At 45.9% G+C, this 15179-nt stretch overlaps 1 protein-coding gene across 1 annotated transcript; it reads left to right on the top strand.

Moving 5' to 3' along the window:
- The first annotated feature begins 4567 nt into the window (after positions 1 to 4567).
- On the top strand, positions 4568 to 13740 carry nemp2 (nuclear envelope integral membrane protein 2). The gene is made up of 9 exons (XM_062534513.1): positions 4568 to 4976; positions 5409 to 5518; positions 5804 to 6038; positions 6258 to 6330; positions 6525 to 6618; positions 7484 to 7598; positions 9431 to 9656; positions 10690 to 10890; positions 12348 to 13740. Exons 1-9 carry the CDS (start codon positions 4886 to 4888, stop codon positions 12757 to 12759), a joined length of 1557 nt encoding a protein of 518 aa, XP_062390497.1. The 5' UTR covers positions 4568 to 4885; the 3' UTR covers positions 12760 to 13740.
- Positions 13741 to 15179: the final 1439 nt, after the last annotated feature.

Below are 15179 nucleotides of genomic sequence, written 5' to 3'. Positions count from 1 at the left end.
TGAGTTATCTTGCTAACAAACAGACAGACAGACAGACAGACAGACAGACAGACAGACAGACAGACAGACAGACAAACAGACAAACGAACGCCAGTCCCCGATGAAAACATAACCTCCTTGGCGGAGGTAACAAGTTTTAAAGAAATTAATACACACAGCCTGGGCCACCTGAAGTAAAAACTTTTTTTTGTTGTTTTTCCGTCTCCTGTCTCTCTGTGTGTGTCACGCGGTGGAACCTGGTGGAACGGTGAGGTTTTTGCTCGGTTGCCTGGCGCCGCGGCTGAGGCGGCTGCTGCTGCTACTGCTGCTTGCCTCTCCTGCTCTTGCTCCTGCTCAGGCGTCGCTGCCCACGGCTTCCTGTGCGCGTTCCTGAGAGCCGCCTACATCTGGGCACCATAATGACCAGTGTCCCGCCCACCTCCAGCACACACACCACGCTAATGAGGGGGTAATCACATCCCTGGGTCCCTGATGGATCTGGCCCGCGCGGGGGTGGGTCTCCCACTTACTGCAGGAGTCTGATTGCCCGCCCACCTCCGGCTTCCTGCTCCGCTGGGGTGCATTAGACGCCGTCTCCTGGCCAATCGGAGACGTCGCTGAGGTGAAAGGGGGAGGGCGGTGAAAAGAGCTCGGCCGACCAGGGGAGGCGCTTGGGATTTACAAGCTCTTAATGCCCGTCGACCTCCGCTGACCTCTCATCAAAGACGGTGATGATAAACTGTGCGCAAGGAGGGAGTGTGAACAATGATCATTCAACGTGTATCTGTCTTTTTAATCATTTCTTTTTTTTTTTTTTATTCCACACATGCGGTGCTTAGGGCCTAACAGACTGTAAAGGTCACACATCCTGTCTCTCTCTCTCTGGCAGTTAAGGTCACCAGAAAAATGAGGGAAGAGCGGCGCAGTTCAGTCGACTGTAAAGGTTGGCGCCGGTTCAGTGCGAAGAAGAGAGAAGTGAAACTTAATTTGCGCGCAGAGACTTATGGAAACATCCAAACTCCCCGTCTCGCAGAATTAATCAACATCTTTTTAAAAAACAAAACTAAAAAAAAACCTATACAAAATGTATGAGTGCCGGAAACAAAGAAAAGCTGTGAGAAAAACTAGAGGAAGAAAGGGAAAAAATCGACAACAATCAAAACAAAACTTGGGAACAAGTATTGTCTTTGTCTTCTGTGACCCCTGAGATGAAGCCGTACAGCGAGCGCGTAGAAAACTCACAAAATGTTCACGACGCCGGCAAAATGTTCAGTTTGATTTCTGACAAAACATACATATGCACATGAGACACACAAACACACACACACACACAGGCACACAAGCCCACACACACACACACACACACGTACGCACCTATGGTACTCACAAACGCACACACACACACACACACACACACACACACACACACACATTTGAACACACAAGCACAGTATCTTTGCATGGAAACAGGTCCCTCTGGCTTTTTGATGTTTACCAGACGGCAATTAAAAACGAGCTCTGCTGAGGATTGGTGCCCCCCACTCATCCGCCCACCTGCCCAGAGCCGAAGTGGTGGTTGATTTTCCAGCTCCGTGCCGGTGTCAATCACCAGCCTCTGCTCTGTCTACCTCCCCGCAGCACCCAGAGCTTGATCTTCCCCCATCAAACGAGATGCCTCGACTCCTCCGACTCACGAACACGGCTGTTTTCTCCCCAAAATTTTCTTTTTTTTTTTTTTTTGCGTTTCGGGACGGGATACAAATACAACAACAGCTTGTTTTGTGTGCTGCCCTTGGTGGCTTCGAGTGGGGCATTATTGTTATAAAAGTTCTGTAAAATCTCAGCACATACTTTTTTTTTTTGTTGAGACAATGCGAGTCAAAAATGTTGTAAAAATGTGTAATTGTCTGTTTAGTCTGATCAGTCAGAGGCAGCGTTAGGAAAAAAAAATATAAAATCCACTGTTTATATTGCTGTTCAGACGTTGAATGAGAGTGTGAGCAACCAAACTTTTCTGTATCACTGTTTACAGGCAATCCCCTCTCTGCTGAATCCACATGAGCTTTTAAGGTTGATGACTTCAGAGGCCTTTCACACATAATATGGGCTACTCATCTTCTTATCGATTGGCTGTTAATAACAGTCAAGGGTCCATCAAAAGGCAGTTAGTGTTTAGGATAACAAATAACAATGACAATACTTCAGTGAGTATGAGAAAATGATCGTATGTTATTCATTAACGTTGTCCAAATGTGGTTCTTAGGACTCTCTAAGGTCAAATTCAAAATAGCCAGAGCATGGCCTTGACCTTAGCCTCCAGCAAACTGACTCAAACAGTTGGCCTCAGCTGACGTGGACAGAATTCCCACTAAAAATCATCCAAGGTGAACAGACCGTGATGAGGACTGCGAGGACTCTGAACTGAAATGTTTGTGTCGTATTGTGCTTGTCATATCACATCCAGGGTCTGTCAGGACATTGAGTGCGCTCAAATGCTGAATGCTGTCGCTCTGAAATGGTTTACAATTAAGCTTCATGATGACATAAAAGACATAAAAAAGTTATATGAGGTGGAATAAAGAAGAAAACCTAGATTACTACGGATTTGCAAAGCTGAAAGATGCTGATGAAACAAAAATAATTGAACAGAGACACAACCAGGCAGCCAAAGCATGACAGGTAAAGGACCTAATCTGTACAGTGGCAGATAACATTTTGAGGGTAATGCCTGTGTATGCAGACATTTTGGTCTGGTGTATGGTATGTGTGTGCAGCTGTGTATGGGAATTCCTACATATGTTCGAGTGGGTGGCTCGATGTGTGTGCAGTATGTACAGTATAGACGTGTTTCTATACATGCGTACATGTCTCTCTGTGGTGGAGAGGGGGAGGGCTGATCAGGAAGTGTGCACACACTTGTAAATCCCTGTCAGAAAGAGAGAACCAACTCAAAGTGACATGATGGGACCCGAGGCACTGACAGATGACAAGGCAACAGGATTTACTTTGCGGTCCAGTTAAACTGAAAAGCAATGTAAAACTTTCACTGATTTGATTTCTCAATCCAATATGAAGAAGACCCACACATCAGGCTTTTATATAGGCTAGCCTCCAGTACAATCATGTATGTCCTATTTCAATTTTTCCCTGAGGTAAATGTGAATTTGACATTGTGCACAACACAATTAATTCAACACCACATGAAAGTTGAGCTCTGTAATTTTTATCCTAATCATCATGCAAAAGGGTCTGATGAAATGGCCTTGCAAGCAGGTGAATAATTTCATGAAGGAAAAAAGAAAGGGACATTCTGTCTGTACCATCAGAGAGGGAAAAAACACAAAAACCTCTCATCAACTGTCACAACCCCCCACCCCCACCCCGAACAGTTTCCCTTGTGGCACCACTCAGTTCACACTCCACTATTTCAGACAGCTGCAAGTCTCTCTCTCTCTCTCACTTGGCAATTAAGGTGGTGGGTTCTTTAGTCAAGCTTGGTAAAAGAAGAATACATGCAGGGTACTCAAATGTTGGTCTCCTCTTCATAATGTTGCCTAAGGATGGCATGTGAGTAAACCTAATTAAGCTTCTAATGGCTGTTCATAGACATTCAATTATTTAAACAGTCAAGTCTATTGAAGTCCAGCATGCTCATAGGCTTTTATAGGCTACATGAAAAAGAGTATGTTTTCATCTGCTGGAGGAAAAGTCAGAGGAAGAAACCCATTTACCCATCCTCAGATTCAGAGAGGGAGAGAGAGAGAACCATGAATCTTTGAAAACATTTGCATCACGCAGAGGCTGACTCCACACAAGCCTGTGACAGTAGGCCCGGAGCCGTGCGTGTGCGTGGGCGTGCCTGTCAGGAAAAGCCGCTGTCGTCTCAGCATCCCGGAGAAATGAGAAAGCTGCCGCCTGCTGAGCTTACACCCACCACCAAAATCCCTCTTCCATTTCAAAGGGCGCAAAAGAGAATGTTCGTAAAATGACATTTTCATCTGGCCTCGGCTAAGTTTTTGTTTTTGTTCATTTTTTTTCACCCACTCTCAAGTTTGACTGCCTGATTCATAATGAAAAGAGAATAACTTAGTCTGATAGGCCTATATGCAATCCATGATGACATAAAAGAAGTGCTGATTTTAAAATATTGTGCCTTTACCTGATTGATTTGATTGATTTGATCACAGAGGAAACAATGCGAGAGGGGAGTATTAAGAACAAGGGACATGCGAAGGTTCATCATTAGTCCCACAGAAAGGCCAACTTACTTTCATCAAGCACCAATGCACTTTGGGGCTGTTGGGACAAAGAATAGCCAGTAAATAGCCCATAACTAAAATATTCTCTGATTACACAGTAGTGCTAGGCCTAGGCTAGGCCAAGGGGTTCCAAAAGTAACAATTGCAAACACATACACAACACACATAAGCTACTCACATCACCTAATAAACTCAAAGTCTGAAGCTTATTAATTATCTTAAAAACGGGTTTAAAACGTAGCTTAATTTAACTGACTACTTGCAATAAGACAAGTACCCTATATTTACTTTTGAAAAGACTTCCGGTTTAAGGAGCCAAGACATAACAAGCAGCATACCTAAATTGCTAGAAAGGACATTTTGCTATTGAATGAATTATTTTTAGGGAAACTGAATAAGCCTATCACGTGGATGGTATTTGGTCGTTATGATGTCAATTTATCAGTCTCGTGCTTTATAGTGTCTTTATGGGCAAAGGATTTATGGCAGTTCCGATCAAATTTCGTCTAGTTATGTCTTGCAAGTCAATACCCACAGATTTTGAAAGTAGTGTACTGTCAGCGGTGGAGTGAGCAACTCGTTAGCTGGCTAGTCAGTTAAGCTGTAAATGTTATCTTAAAAGTACACATACGGATACGGTCGTAAATATGAAACGTGTGGGGTCTTTATTAGTTTTTGTATTATGGGCTTTCATTTTCTGGCCGAACGTAGAAAGTAGGGATGGATACTCGTATGCAGGTAACTTTGTTTTATTGAGAGATGCTAGCAAGCTAACGGTAATGTTTCTGTTATAGCTAACTTGTTGTAGGAGCTACCTGTCTATGATTGATAAACGTTTAATTTAGACAACATCAGCTAGTTAACGTTGCCTTTTGAAATGTATTAAATGATAGCGTTTATGTTGAAATGTGTTGTTAATTTCCCGTTTTCCTCGTACATGTGGTGCACCACACTTGACATTAAACACTTATGATTTACGACCACCGACGTTAACTTTATCAAATGAATGCTAAAGGTCCACTGATAGCCTGGCCATCATGTTTCATAATGCATGTGCAATATATGCAACATATGCATTGTCTAGCTTATGTTCAAAACGAAACCAAAAGTGATAGTTTAGCACGAAGTTCATGTCAATAACCTTGTACCTTTGCACTTCCCACTCTCCAGATTGCACGTATGTGAAAGAAAATGAAGACACAATCCAGTATGGACGTCGATGTTTTTGTTATAACTCTGGTCGAGGGATAAAATGGAAAGACATATGGTCCACGTTTCAGGTATGCAGTGTAGTACTTGATAGAAGCAACACAATGGCGCACAGCCAATGTAGGCCATTATGCTACTTCATATTCACCATGAAAGGCATTGATTAACAAGGCCATATACAGCACTCTCTTTTATGGCAGTGTGCACAGGCAGGGTAATTTACATGTTTTCTAGGCTATATTTAGGCCAGCAGTGGTGCCTTGGACAGGTGCTGCAGCCCTGGCTAGTCTATACACACAGAAGCTGTATGATGCATGTTACTGCATACACACCCTCAAGCGCCTTTTTAATTCCAGGTCCGTGTTACAGACAACAATAATGATGTCGAAGTTGTGTACCCAATGGAGAAGAGGGATTGTCGCGACCCCGACGACCTCCTCACTGCAGCCAAGTGCACCGTGGAGTACTACTGGCCGGCCTCCGTGGAGCACGGCAAGACCCTGGACATACCGCTGGTGGAGGAGGACGTCTGCTTCATGGTCAAGAGCCCTAGAGCCAGCACCGAGTACACACTCCACGTGTCTGGGAAAAGTGAGCCACAGTTACAATACACTCCACACGTACACTGTAATGAGATAGTAATGGCTCAGTGTTATGGTGCTTAACCCGACACACTCTCTCTCTCTCTCTCTCTCTATCTCTCTCTCTCTATCTCTCTCCCTCTATCTCTCTCTCTCTATCTCTCTCCCTCTCTTTCTCTCCCACTATCTCTATTTCTGTTTCTGTGTGTCCATGTGTGCTTCCTGTCAGGACTGAATAAGATGCGGTTTGCTCTCTTCATCGGTGGATTGCTCTTGTACTACTTGTCTGGAAGCATTTGCAGGTAATGTGCAACCTTTCCAGCTAATGTGATAATAATTATCTGCATAATGTATCTTGTTATGTGATTGATTGTGCAAATCTCTTCTCTGTATGAGGTCAACATGTGATTGATTGCATGATTCATGTTATTGATATGTAGTCTGTAGACAGTAGTAAACAGTCTCTCTCATAAAGGTGCCTTTCTCTTTTACACAGGAGCTCTGTCTTCTATTACACTACTGGAGTTACGTTTGGCATCATCTCCATTCTGTTGTTGCTGCTTTTCGTCATGAAAAACTTCATTCCAAAAGTAAGGCCACGTAAACGAGGCTCACGTAGCACTGATCCGCTCTCACTCTCTCACCCTTCACCCTCTCCCCAGGTCACATCCACCCAGACACAGAGGCCACATGCAACATTTAAAGTGTGCGTCTGATGAGTTTGTTGCCACAGCAGTTGGTTGTGGTTTCTGTACCAGTGCAATGATTGGAGCACATTCTCGTTCTGTTGAACTTGATATCTCTGCTCTTTTCAGCGTTTCAACACCTTAAGTAGTTCCAGAAGCCTTGTTTTCAGTCGTATTGTTCCCTTAGGAACGCAAGATCCAGATAAATTTAGCAACTGAGTGGGTGGAGGCTTTTGACTATTAACTCAACAGTCAGTGTGAAACTAGTATAGCCCCCCCCGACCCCCCCCCCCCCCCCCCACACACACACACTCTTTCTCTCCTCAGTCACTCAACAACCTCGCCCCCTCACCCCCCACTCTCATCAGACCCTGATAATGATTACACCCCCCACACATGCACACTCCTTTACCCACCCACAGATCTCTCCTGCCTGATGTACTTAAAGTTCAGACCTATTGAGTGTGTGATATTAGCTTGCCTGATTAGCTTAGCCTGATGGCCCAGTGGAACACGTTTGACTGCTGTGCATTTGCATTATGCGAGTTGAGGTGGGAAAGGGGCCGGAGGTGTTGGGTGGCTTGTCAGGAGTATCGGTATATATATTTAGACAGGACAAGTCTCTGGTCACCTGACTGCTCAGCACCCCACACCTGAGTCACCCACCCTTACCTGGATGTGTGTGTGTGTCTCTGTACATCTCTCTCTCTCTCTCTCTCTCTCTCTCTCTCTCTCTCTCTGTGTGTGTGTGTGTGTGTGCCTTGTACAGAGAGGTGTCTTCCTAGCGTTTTTTGGTGCTGGCACGGGTGTTTCTTACCTGGGCTTTCAGAAGGTGATGGTGGCGTGGGAGGACATCACGAAGGACTACTGGCGAGAGATGCTGGGTAGGTAACCGCTCGTTTGACATGTGCGGCGCCGTCCGCCATCGGCTCTGTGCATCAGTGTGAGTGCAGAGGCCGCGAGACCAAACCGTGATGCCGCTGATGTCTCGCTGTTTGACTGATGGAGAGGTTTATTTTAACTGTTGCAGTTTAACGCTCCACTGTTCGCTCTAGCTTTCTGTGACATTTGCTTTTTAGGAACCAAATGTCAAATGTCTTTGTCATGTCTGTTTAGTAGCGCTTAGTTGAATAGGATATCCAGCACATGTTTACATTTATTCATTTAACATACACTTACTGTATGTCTAAAGCCATCTGTAGTACAGTACAGGCATAGACTTTATTGATCTCTATAGACTCTGTGTATGGTATTGGGTATTGAACCTGTGTCCTTGGTGTTTCTGCCACCTTGCTGTATCAGAGGAACTACAGAAACCCTCTAGAATCACTATTCACACCATGGAGGTATTATATGCAGCAGTACTGGAGAAACTGAGGAATTACGACCCTCATTCAATTCAGTGGCCGATGCCAGACTTGCTAGATCAGCCGGAAATATGCTGAGTGGGCTGCTGCCATCTTTAAAACTGGTGTCCAACATTTGCTCAGTTCCAGCCACATTTTCACAAAGACGCCACACGATGGATGTTATGGTCATCACATTAAACTGTCCATGTGGATCGGCTTTTGTGTCTACCAGTAATGTGGCACCTAATTGGTAGTTGAATTGTGGCCGGATGTGAGCACATATAAGACGTCATTTCTAAAGGTGGTGGTGACCAACTGGGATGCTAACCGGCTAACGCTAATGCTTTAAATCCTGATCCCCTGGTTCAAGCTTATTAGTTTGGTGCATTATAGAGAAATTATATCCCTCAAACAATGTTACAATCTGAGCGTTGAGTAAGTGTCTTTGTCTTAGAAACAAAAATGGAGGTTAAGCTGCCTCAGTCCTCTTTCAGGTTGGTAGAGTTTGCATGTGGAATTGTTAGCTCTACGTTAGTTTAGGTTTTCCAAGAGGAATTGGCGTTCTAGAGCCCGTTTATGTGCATACGCCCTTTTACTAAATGTTTTAAAATTGTTACTGTGTGTGTGTGTGTGTGTTGTATGCACATAGTAGCCCTTGCAACTGTGCCGTCAGACAGAACTACATTATGCAGCTGTTATCCGATCTTCATTCAGAATAATTCATCAACTCTAAATAAGCCCCCCTAGACCTCTATCGTGCGTCCCCATCGCTGCCAGTCCACCCGGCATGATGGTTGATAAGGAGGCCAAGTGCTTGGAGTGGTCGAGCGGCTGCCTCTTGACTGCTCGGTAGGCTGCGTGCGTTCGCCGCCAAATCAATTTCCCCCCCCCTCATCTCAGTGTGTGCGCTGCCTTCTCAGCGCTCCATAGCCAGGCTATGGAAATGAGAGAACCACAGGCATATTAGGATTAAGAGGAGCTGCGAATGCAGCTGGAACATCGATTGCCATGCTTACAACAACAGGGGAAAAAAAACCCGCTCAGGGGATTACATTTAGATGTGTTGTTTCTTTCTCTCTTTTTGTCTCTCTCTCGCTCTCGCTCTCGCTGTCTCTCTCTTGCCATCTCCATCTCCAAGCTCTCATTTTCTTCCTTTGCTGTGTTTCTGCGGATCACCTTCTCTCTCTCTCTCTCTCTCTCTCTCTCTCTCTCTCTCTCTTCCTTTCTTTTTCTCTCTCTCTCTCTCTCTCTCTCTCACAGCCTTAAATAAACACAGCCTGATGTTCAACCCTCACCTCTTAACCTCTATAGTCTATAGTGTAGGTGTGCAGTCATTGACATTCTGTCTCTCCCATCTACTCTCCCAGGCTACCTGGCTGTGACAGGCTTCATCAGCTTTGCGCTGTGCTACAAGCGCGGCCCCATCACCTGCGAGCGAACTCTGAGCCTGATGACCTGGTGCGTGCAGGGCGCCGCCCTGACCATGCTGTGGGCGGGCATCTCCTTCCCACCGGCGGCCTACACCCTGATGGGGGCGCTCATGGGCCTCAAGCTGCTGCCAGTGGTGGCTGCCATTCTGTTCGGCATCTGCGGGTATGTTGCTGGGCTGTTGATTTAAATGGATGGTTAGATGCACAGACCGATTCATACGTACATACATATACATACATGGTTGACTATATGGAAAGATATGATTTATATCTAGTAGAGGGATGTGACACATTTACAGTGTGTGAGCTTGCCTTCTGCCATTAATGTGTTACGTGGTTAAATATGTTTGTTAAAATGTATATTCATTTTTGGTTGTGTTATTACTGTAGGCATTACACGCCAGCCATCTGTAGATACTGATGATGCTGCTACTTTAGCCAGAGGTGTCAATTATACACATGCGTACTGCTCGCTCGGGCACATCCTCACATACTCGTATGCACATGGCTCAATGTTCGAGCAGTGTGATACACGATCGGTCTGTAGATGCATTCAGAACTGAACAGAACACCTTCACTGTTCTTGCCTTGTCCCTATTTGTTGTTTTTTGTGTGCGTGTACAGTGTTGTGCCGGAAATATATGTGTGCATCGTTCACATATGATTTAGGGTATAATTACAGTAAGGTGGGGGTGGGGGTTGCAGTGATGACTGTGACCTGCAGGGGGCGCTGCCAGTCTCCTGCAGCCCGAGCTAATCAGAGCCCCGTGGAGTCCCTGATGAGCGCCGCACATTAGCGTTAGTCAGTGCAGCACACACAACACTCTCTCTGCAGAAAGAGCAAGAACCGCACCACCACCGCCCCCTCACCTTATTAACTTCATCAGTCATCAGAGCAAAAACAGAACAACCACTCTAATTAAGCTCTTATTTTTCTCTGCTCTGTTCCAATCCTCCAACTCTGTTGAGCGCTATGTCTAGCTGACAGTTCCCCCCCCACACATGTAATTATGGCAAGTAAAGAAAAGTAATGCATAACTGTCACTTTTGTTCCAAATGCCTAACTTTAACTTCGTCACTGAAGTAAGACAGAACTCTTAGACAGAATACTTGGTTCTGAATAAGCAAGAGAAACACCAAACAAACCTGAATGTTGAACTGAATTGATGACGTGGTTCTGCTTGTCTTCCGTCCAGGTTGATTTGGAGACTCCTCTGCTCTTTCCTGGGCCTGTTCCGGCGCCGGCGCCGACCAGTGACCCGGTTCCTGACGGAGGAGGAGTACCGAGAACAAGGGGAGATCCACACTCGTACCTCCCTAGAACAACTGAGGGAATCCTGCAGAACCCCAGGGTTCCCCGCCTGGGACACGGTTCTCAAGCTCACCAATCCACAGAGGTAAGGACTCCTCTTGTGCGAGCATATAGGGCGAAGTCTGTGTTTCTAGACCAATACACTTTGTTGTCAAGTTCCACTAATTGGTCCTCACAGCCTCTCTAGCTGTCAGTTCTGTGTAGCTCTATAAAAAACTGTTTGCACACACCCCTGGCTTTGTGAATAGGGGACCATACATACATAATTCCGGCCAATTCAATTGGCTGTTGAGCACACAGAATCAAGGAGTTAAAATGGATATTCGCACAGTGCCTCAAATCACCCGACTCCATGTAGCTGTGGTACATTCGAGTGCACCTACATCATTTGTATGCCTTCATAAAATAAACACACCGTTATTTCCTAACGCCTGAAGTGGAAGGTCCGAAGGCTCACAGCTGGATTGCCTGTGCTCGCTATGCAGTTAGTTTGGATAACAGGGGAAGTGGAGATGGACACCACATACACATCTTCACACACACACACACACACACACATCTTTGTACCTATATTTGGTCAGTAAAGGAAATGAAAGCAAGTCACAGCCCTGGGATCCTGATCTGGCTCATCATGTAGAAGGCACGGTGGCTGAGGCACAGTGGCCGTCTTTGGATGAAAATGTGAAGCAAATTAGATCAGTGCAGGAACAGACACACACACACACGCGCACACACACACACACACACACACACACACATGCACGCGGCTCACAAGGGGAAACCGTGATCAGCTGCGTTAGTGGTACAGTCTATTCTCTCGTCCCGGCCATTTAGAAGGCAGTTTTGTGTTATCGCGCATCCATCATCTGATGACTCACCCCTCAACGAGGAGAATGGAACAGAGCGTCTGACAGGAGGTGCTCGCCTCTCCCAACCAATCACGCCGCTCCAGCTGATCCCCAGCATCCCCTGCTAGCCTGCATGATGCGCTGGCCTCGTCTCCCAGAATAGAGGGGCACAGACAGACGTGCAGGTTTTGGAGTTTTTGCGGCAACGTGGTGTCTACGTCACTTGCCTTCGCCGTTACCAAGAGTAGACAAAAGTCTGCTGAGATGATTGTAGTGTGAGGCATGTTAACAAGAGATGAGATGGAGGCAATAAGGCATCAATATGCAGTCACTGCATTATGTCTCTGTCTACTACAGTCTCTCTGTCTTTCTTTCTGTACGTTTGTCAGACCATTTAGCATCACTCAGTGTAGATGAAGAGTCTAGAGTGAGCTGTGTTAAACTAGCCTGGTCCTACCATACTCTCGTCCATTCATAATGTGCGGAGCCAGGCTAATATTAGACATGTTTTGAGTCCCAAACCTGCTGTTGAGTCTGTGTTGCTTTGGATCAAAGCGTTTGCTGAATGCCAGTCATTTTACTTCCAGTTTATTTCTCTTTAGTATAAAGAGGCAGCAAGGAAACAACATGCGTCCTGCTTGTCCTTCTCTCTCTCTTTCTGTCCGACTGACCGTTTGTCTTCCTGGTCCTGCAGGTTTGCGGACTTCCTGCGCAGCGGTTCCCACGTGAACGCGTCAGAGCAGGATAAGCACGAGCGGCACTACGGCGTGGGCGGAGCCTACTACGAGAACGTGTTCTTCAGCGGGAATCGCGGCTGGGGCTCGCTCCATGGCGACGGCGATGGCCTGAACGGCGGCGGCGGCGGCGGTGGAGACGACTTCAGCGAGGACGAGTCGGAGCCGTACATCCAGGCGCCCCCCAACCCCATCCCCATCCCCACCCCGAGCCCCACCCTGCCCCCCTCCCCCCTGTCCGTCTTCCCCGTATACACACCCCCACCTCCACCCTCCCCCGCTCCATTCTGCCCCTACCCCCCTGCCCCGGCCCCCGCCCTCTACCCCCCACTCCCCATGGAGGTGGAGGAAGAGGAGGAAGACCTCTTCTGAGCTGTGCGAGGTGGTGCCAGTGGTGTGGACGCTGACTGGACCTCTCGGGGATACCTCACTGCTGGCAACTGCCCGCCCAAAGCCATGGCCATTAGACTGTGTAGATTAACTGGAAAAGGACCCTCGGAGTGCACTGACTCACTAACAGTGGACGGCCCCCTGCGCGTTTCAGGGAAGGCTGGATAGAGAGGACTCTGTAATCGCAGCGATCTCTGTGAATGTTGAATGATTAGCTGTTGTGTGTGTGTTTTTTGTTATTTTTTTTAAAATTTCTTTTCCCCAAAAATATGCGTAATTTTCATATGCGGAATTTTGAGCGATTGTTTTTTTGGGGGGGGGGGGGTAGTTGTTTTGTTATTTAGTTTTTCCTCTCTTCATTTAATTTTAAAACCATGCCACCCACTCCAAACATATCCAAGCCTAACCGTGGCTGCAGGGCGGCGGTTTCTCGCCACATCGCAAGAAATTAGCGCGATGACACTGAAACGAGTGTTTACTGCTCTCAGGTGGATCGTATCCATCATTAGCGCAGCTTCTCGTGTCGTCTCTCGTCTCCTACTCCAGGCGCCTGTGGCAAAGCAGACGAGTCCTCTGATCGCATAATGAAGTGTGCAGCAGTGTGCCGGTGCTTAGAGTCCAGGAGGCTGCTGCCCTCTAGTGGCTGTCTGTGTAATAGCCACTCTCAGGGACTGCCACAGTTGTAACTGGATGTATTTTAAACTGTTTTGTTATGTCTGTGCCTCTCTTGGCAGTTCTTCTTCATAGACCTGTGCCACACATTGTAAAAAAAAGGTGTGTTTGTAATATTTTTTTAATTTTAATATTACTTTTTTTTAATAGTCCTTTCTCATGTGAAAAAATCTTTTATAGCTGATGTTTATATAAAGAACCACTTGATAAATCCACTTCTTAGTCAGCAGTCGGTTATCTCACAGAATATTTCTTTTACTTTTTAAATAAATACAACCTTATTTTATTGTAGATTTGTACACTTTCTTTGTCTAATTACATGTAAACAAGCCGATTTGGGAATGAATCACAATTTTAAGTGCAGAGTGAACAGAGAGGCGTTTGCTAGTTGGAGTTGGAAAAACAACGCACAACAACACACATACTTACACACATGTAAAGAGATACACTCGCACATAGAAAGCCCTCTAGACAAAGCAAACCCAACAGCGCTCATGTCATGTAGAGTGTCCTTGGGTTGAAGGTTGTGCAGCTGTGTCACATATGGCCTATGCTCCTTGATATACAAACACAGTAGGATGCAGGCTATTGGTGTTGGTGAAATTGGTGAATATTCCTAAAATAGAATATACTAGTATTCCTAAAGTATTTCTAAATTCTTATTTAGTTCACTGTGACCAGAGCCCTACAGAGAACAAAGTGTATGACTGCCTGTGACGTAAAGGCTACACAGTGATGGTAAGTGTGAATGTTCTAATAGGCTATACATACGCCCTGGAATCAGAGCCAGTGAAAGCATACGTTGCAGAGGCTTGAGAATTTGGCTGCGTACCAGAAGTTTCACGTAAGCACTTTCACACAGTCCCGTGAAGTGCCTGATGCTAATGTGAATTGTAATGTAGCTTCAAGACAAAATGACGGCACCAGAGACCATGGTGCTGCTACTAGGCATGAGCTAAAACAGCCTAACGTTGTATTAACACAGTGCTAACGTTTGAGATTCTGCTCTGAGATATGTTTTCTGGCAGATACTAAGCAGCAGGGTTAGTACCAGTCTTTGCCTCACGTGATGTGCTAAACAAGTGGCTGTGTTCACATTCACCTCCGGTGACCTTGCCTGACCCTCGTGTCTTGTTTCACATGTAACTTCCACCCTAAATGACAATCGTTTGTTTCACCAAAGGCATCACACAGCATCCACACTATGGCCAAGCAGACTTGAAAATAGCCATACAATGATCAGTAGACCAATACCCTGTAGGTTCTGCCATTTACCCTCCATCGGTAAGACATTCCACAAAGTTTGAATGAGCGTTAAACTACTTCAGTCGGTTGTCTTTTTGTGCATTCCAGTGCAATGCAGGCACATACTAAGTTCTCAGAGGCCCCTAAGTGAGGATGGCAACAGCGGTAAGGCAACAGGTCTAGTGGCAGTATGAGGCCAAAGACAACAAAACAAGAAGACAGCTACAGTGTAAGACTAAATGTAAACAAGTAAACGAGAACATACAAATCTTTCAGTCGTTTCTCTTTTTTTTCAGTTATTATTCCCTTCAGGTCCTAAAAAGTATATCACTCCTCTGGAGATACTCATTCCATTCTCCTGAGATGGAGAAGTTTGGATGCTTCAGGATTTCGGTGAGTCCGCACGCTACTGATCGGCGGGATGACTTTGAGGTGCTCTGTGAGGTTCATCAGAGGCGGTCGGTGAGGATTCGGGGTGCCTTGCA

Source organism: Sardina pilchardus, chromosome 4 (genome assembly GCF_963854185.1).
Source record: "Sardina pilchardus chromosome 4, fSarPil1.1, whole genome shotgun sequence".
Lineage (NCBI taxonomy): Eukaryota > Metazoa > Chordata > Actinopteri > Clupeiformes > Clupeidae > Sardina > Sardina pilchardus.
The sequence above is the reverse complement of the archived record's forward strand: the minus strand, read 5'-3'. Positions and strand labels throughout refer to the sequence as shown.

Excerpts from the sequence above, each read along its gene's own strand:
- nemp2 (XM_062534513.1), top strand. The coding sequence starts at position 4,886 with ATGAAACGTGTGGGGTCTTTATTAGTTTTTGTATTATGGGCTTTCATT. Across the intron at positions 4,977-5,408 it reads GGATGGATACTCGTATGCAG|ATTGCACGTATGTGAAAGAA; the intron begins GTAACTTTGTTT and ends CCCACTCTCCAG. Across the intron at positions 7,599-9,430 it reads CTACTGGCGAGAGATGCTGG|GCTACCTGGCTGTGACAGGC; the intron begins GTAGGTAACCGC and ends CTACTCTCCCAG.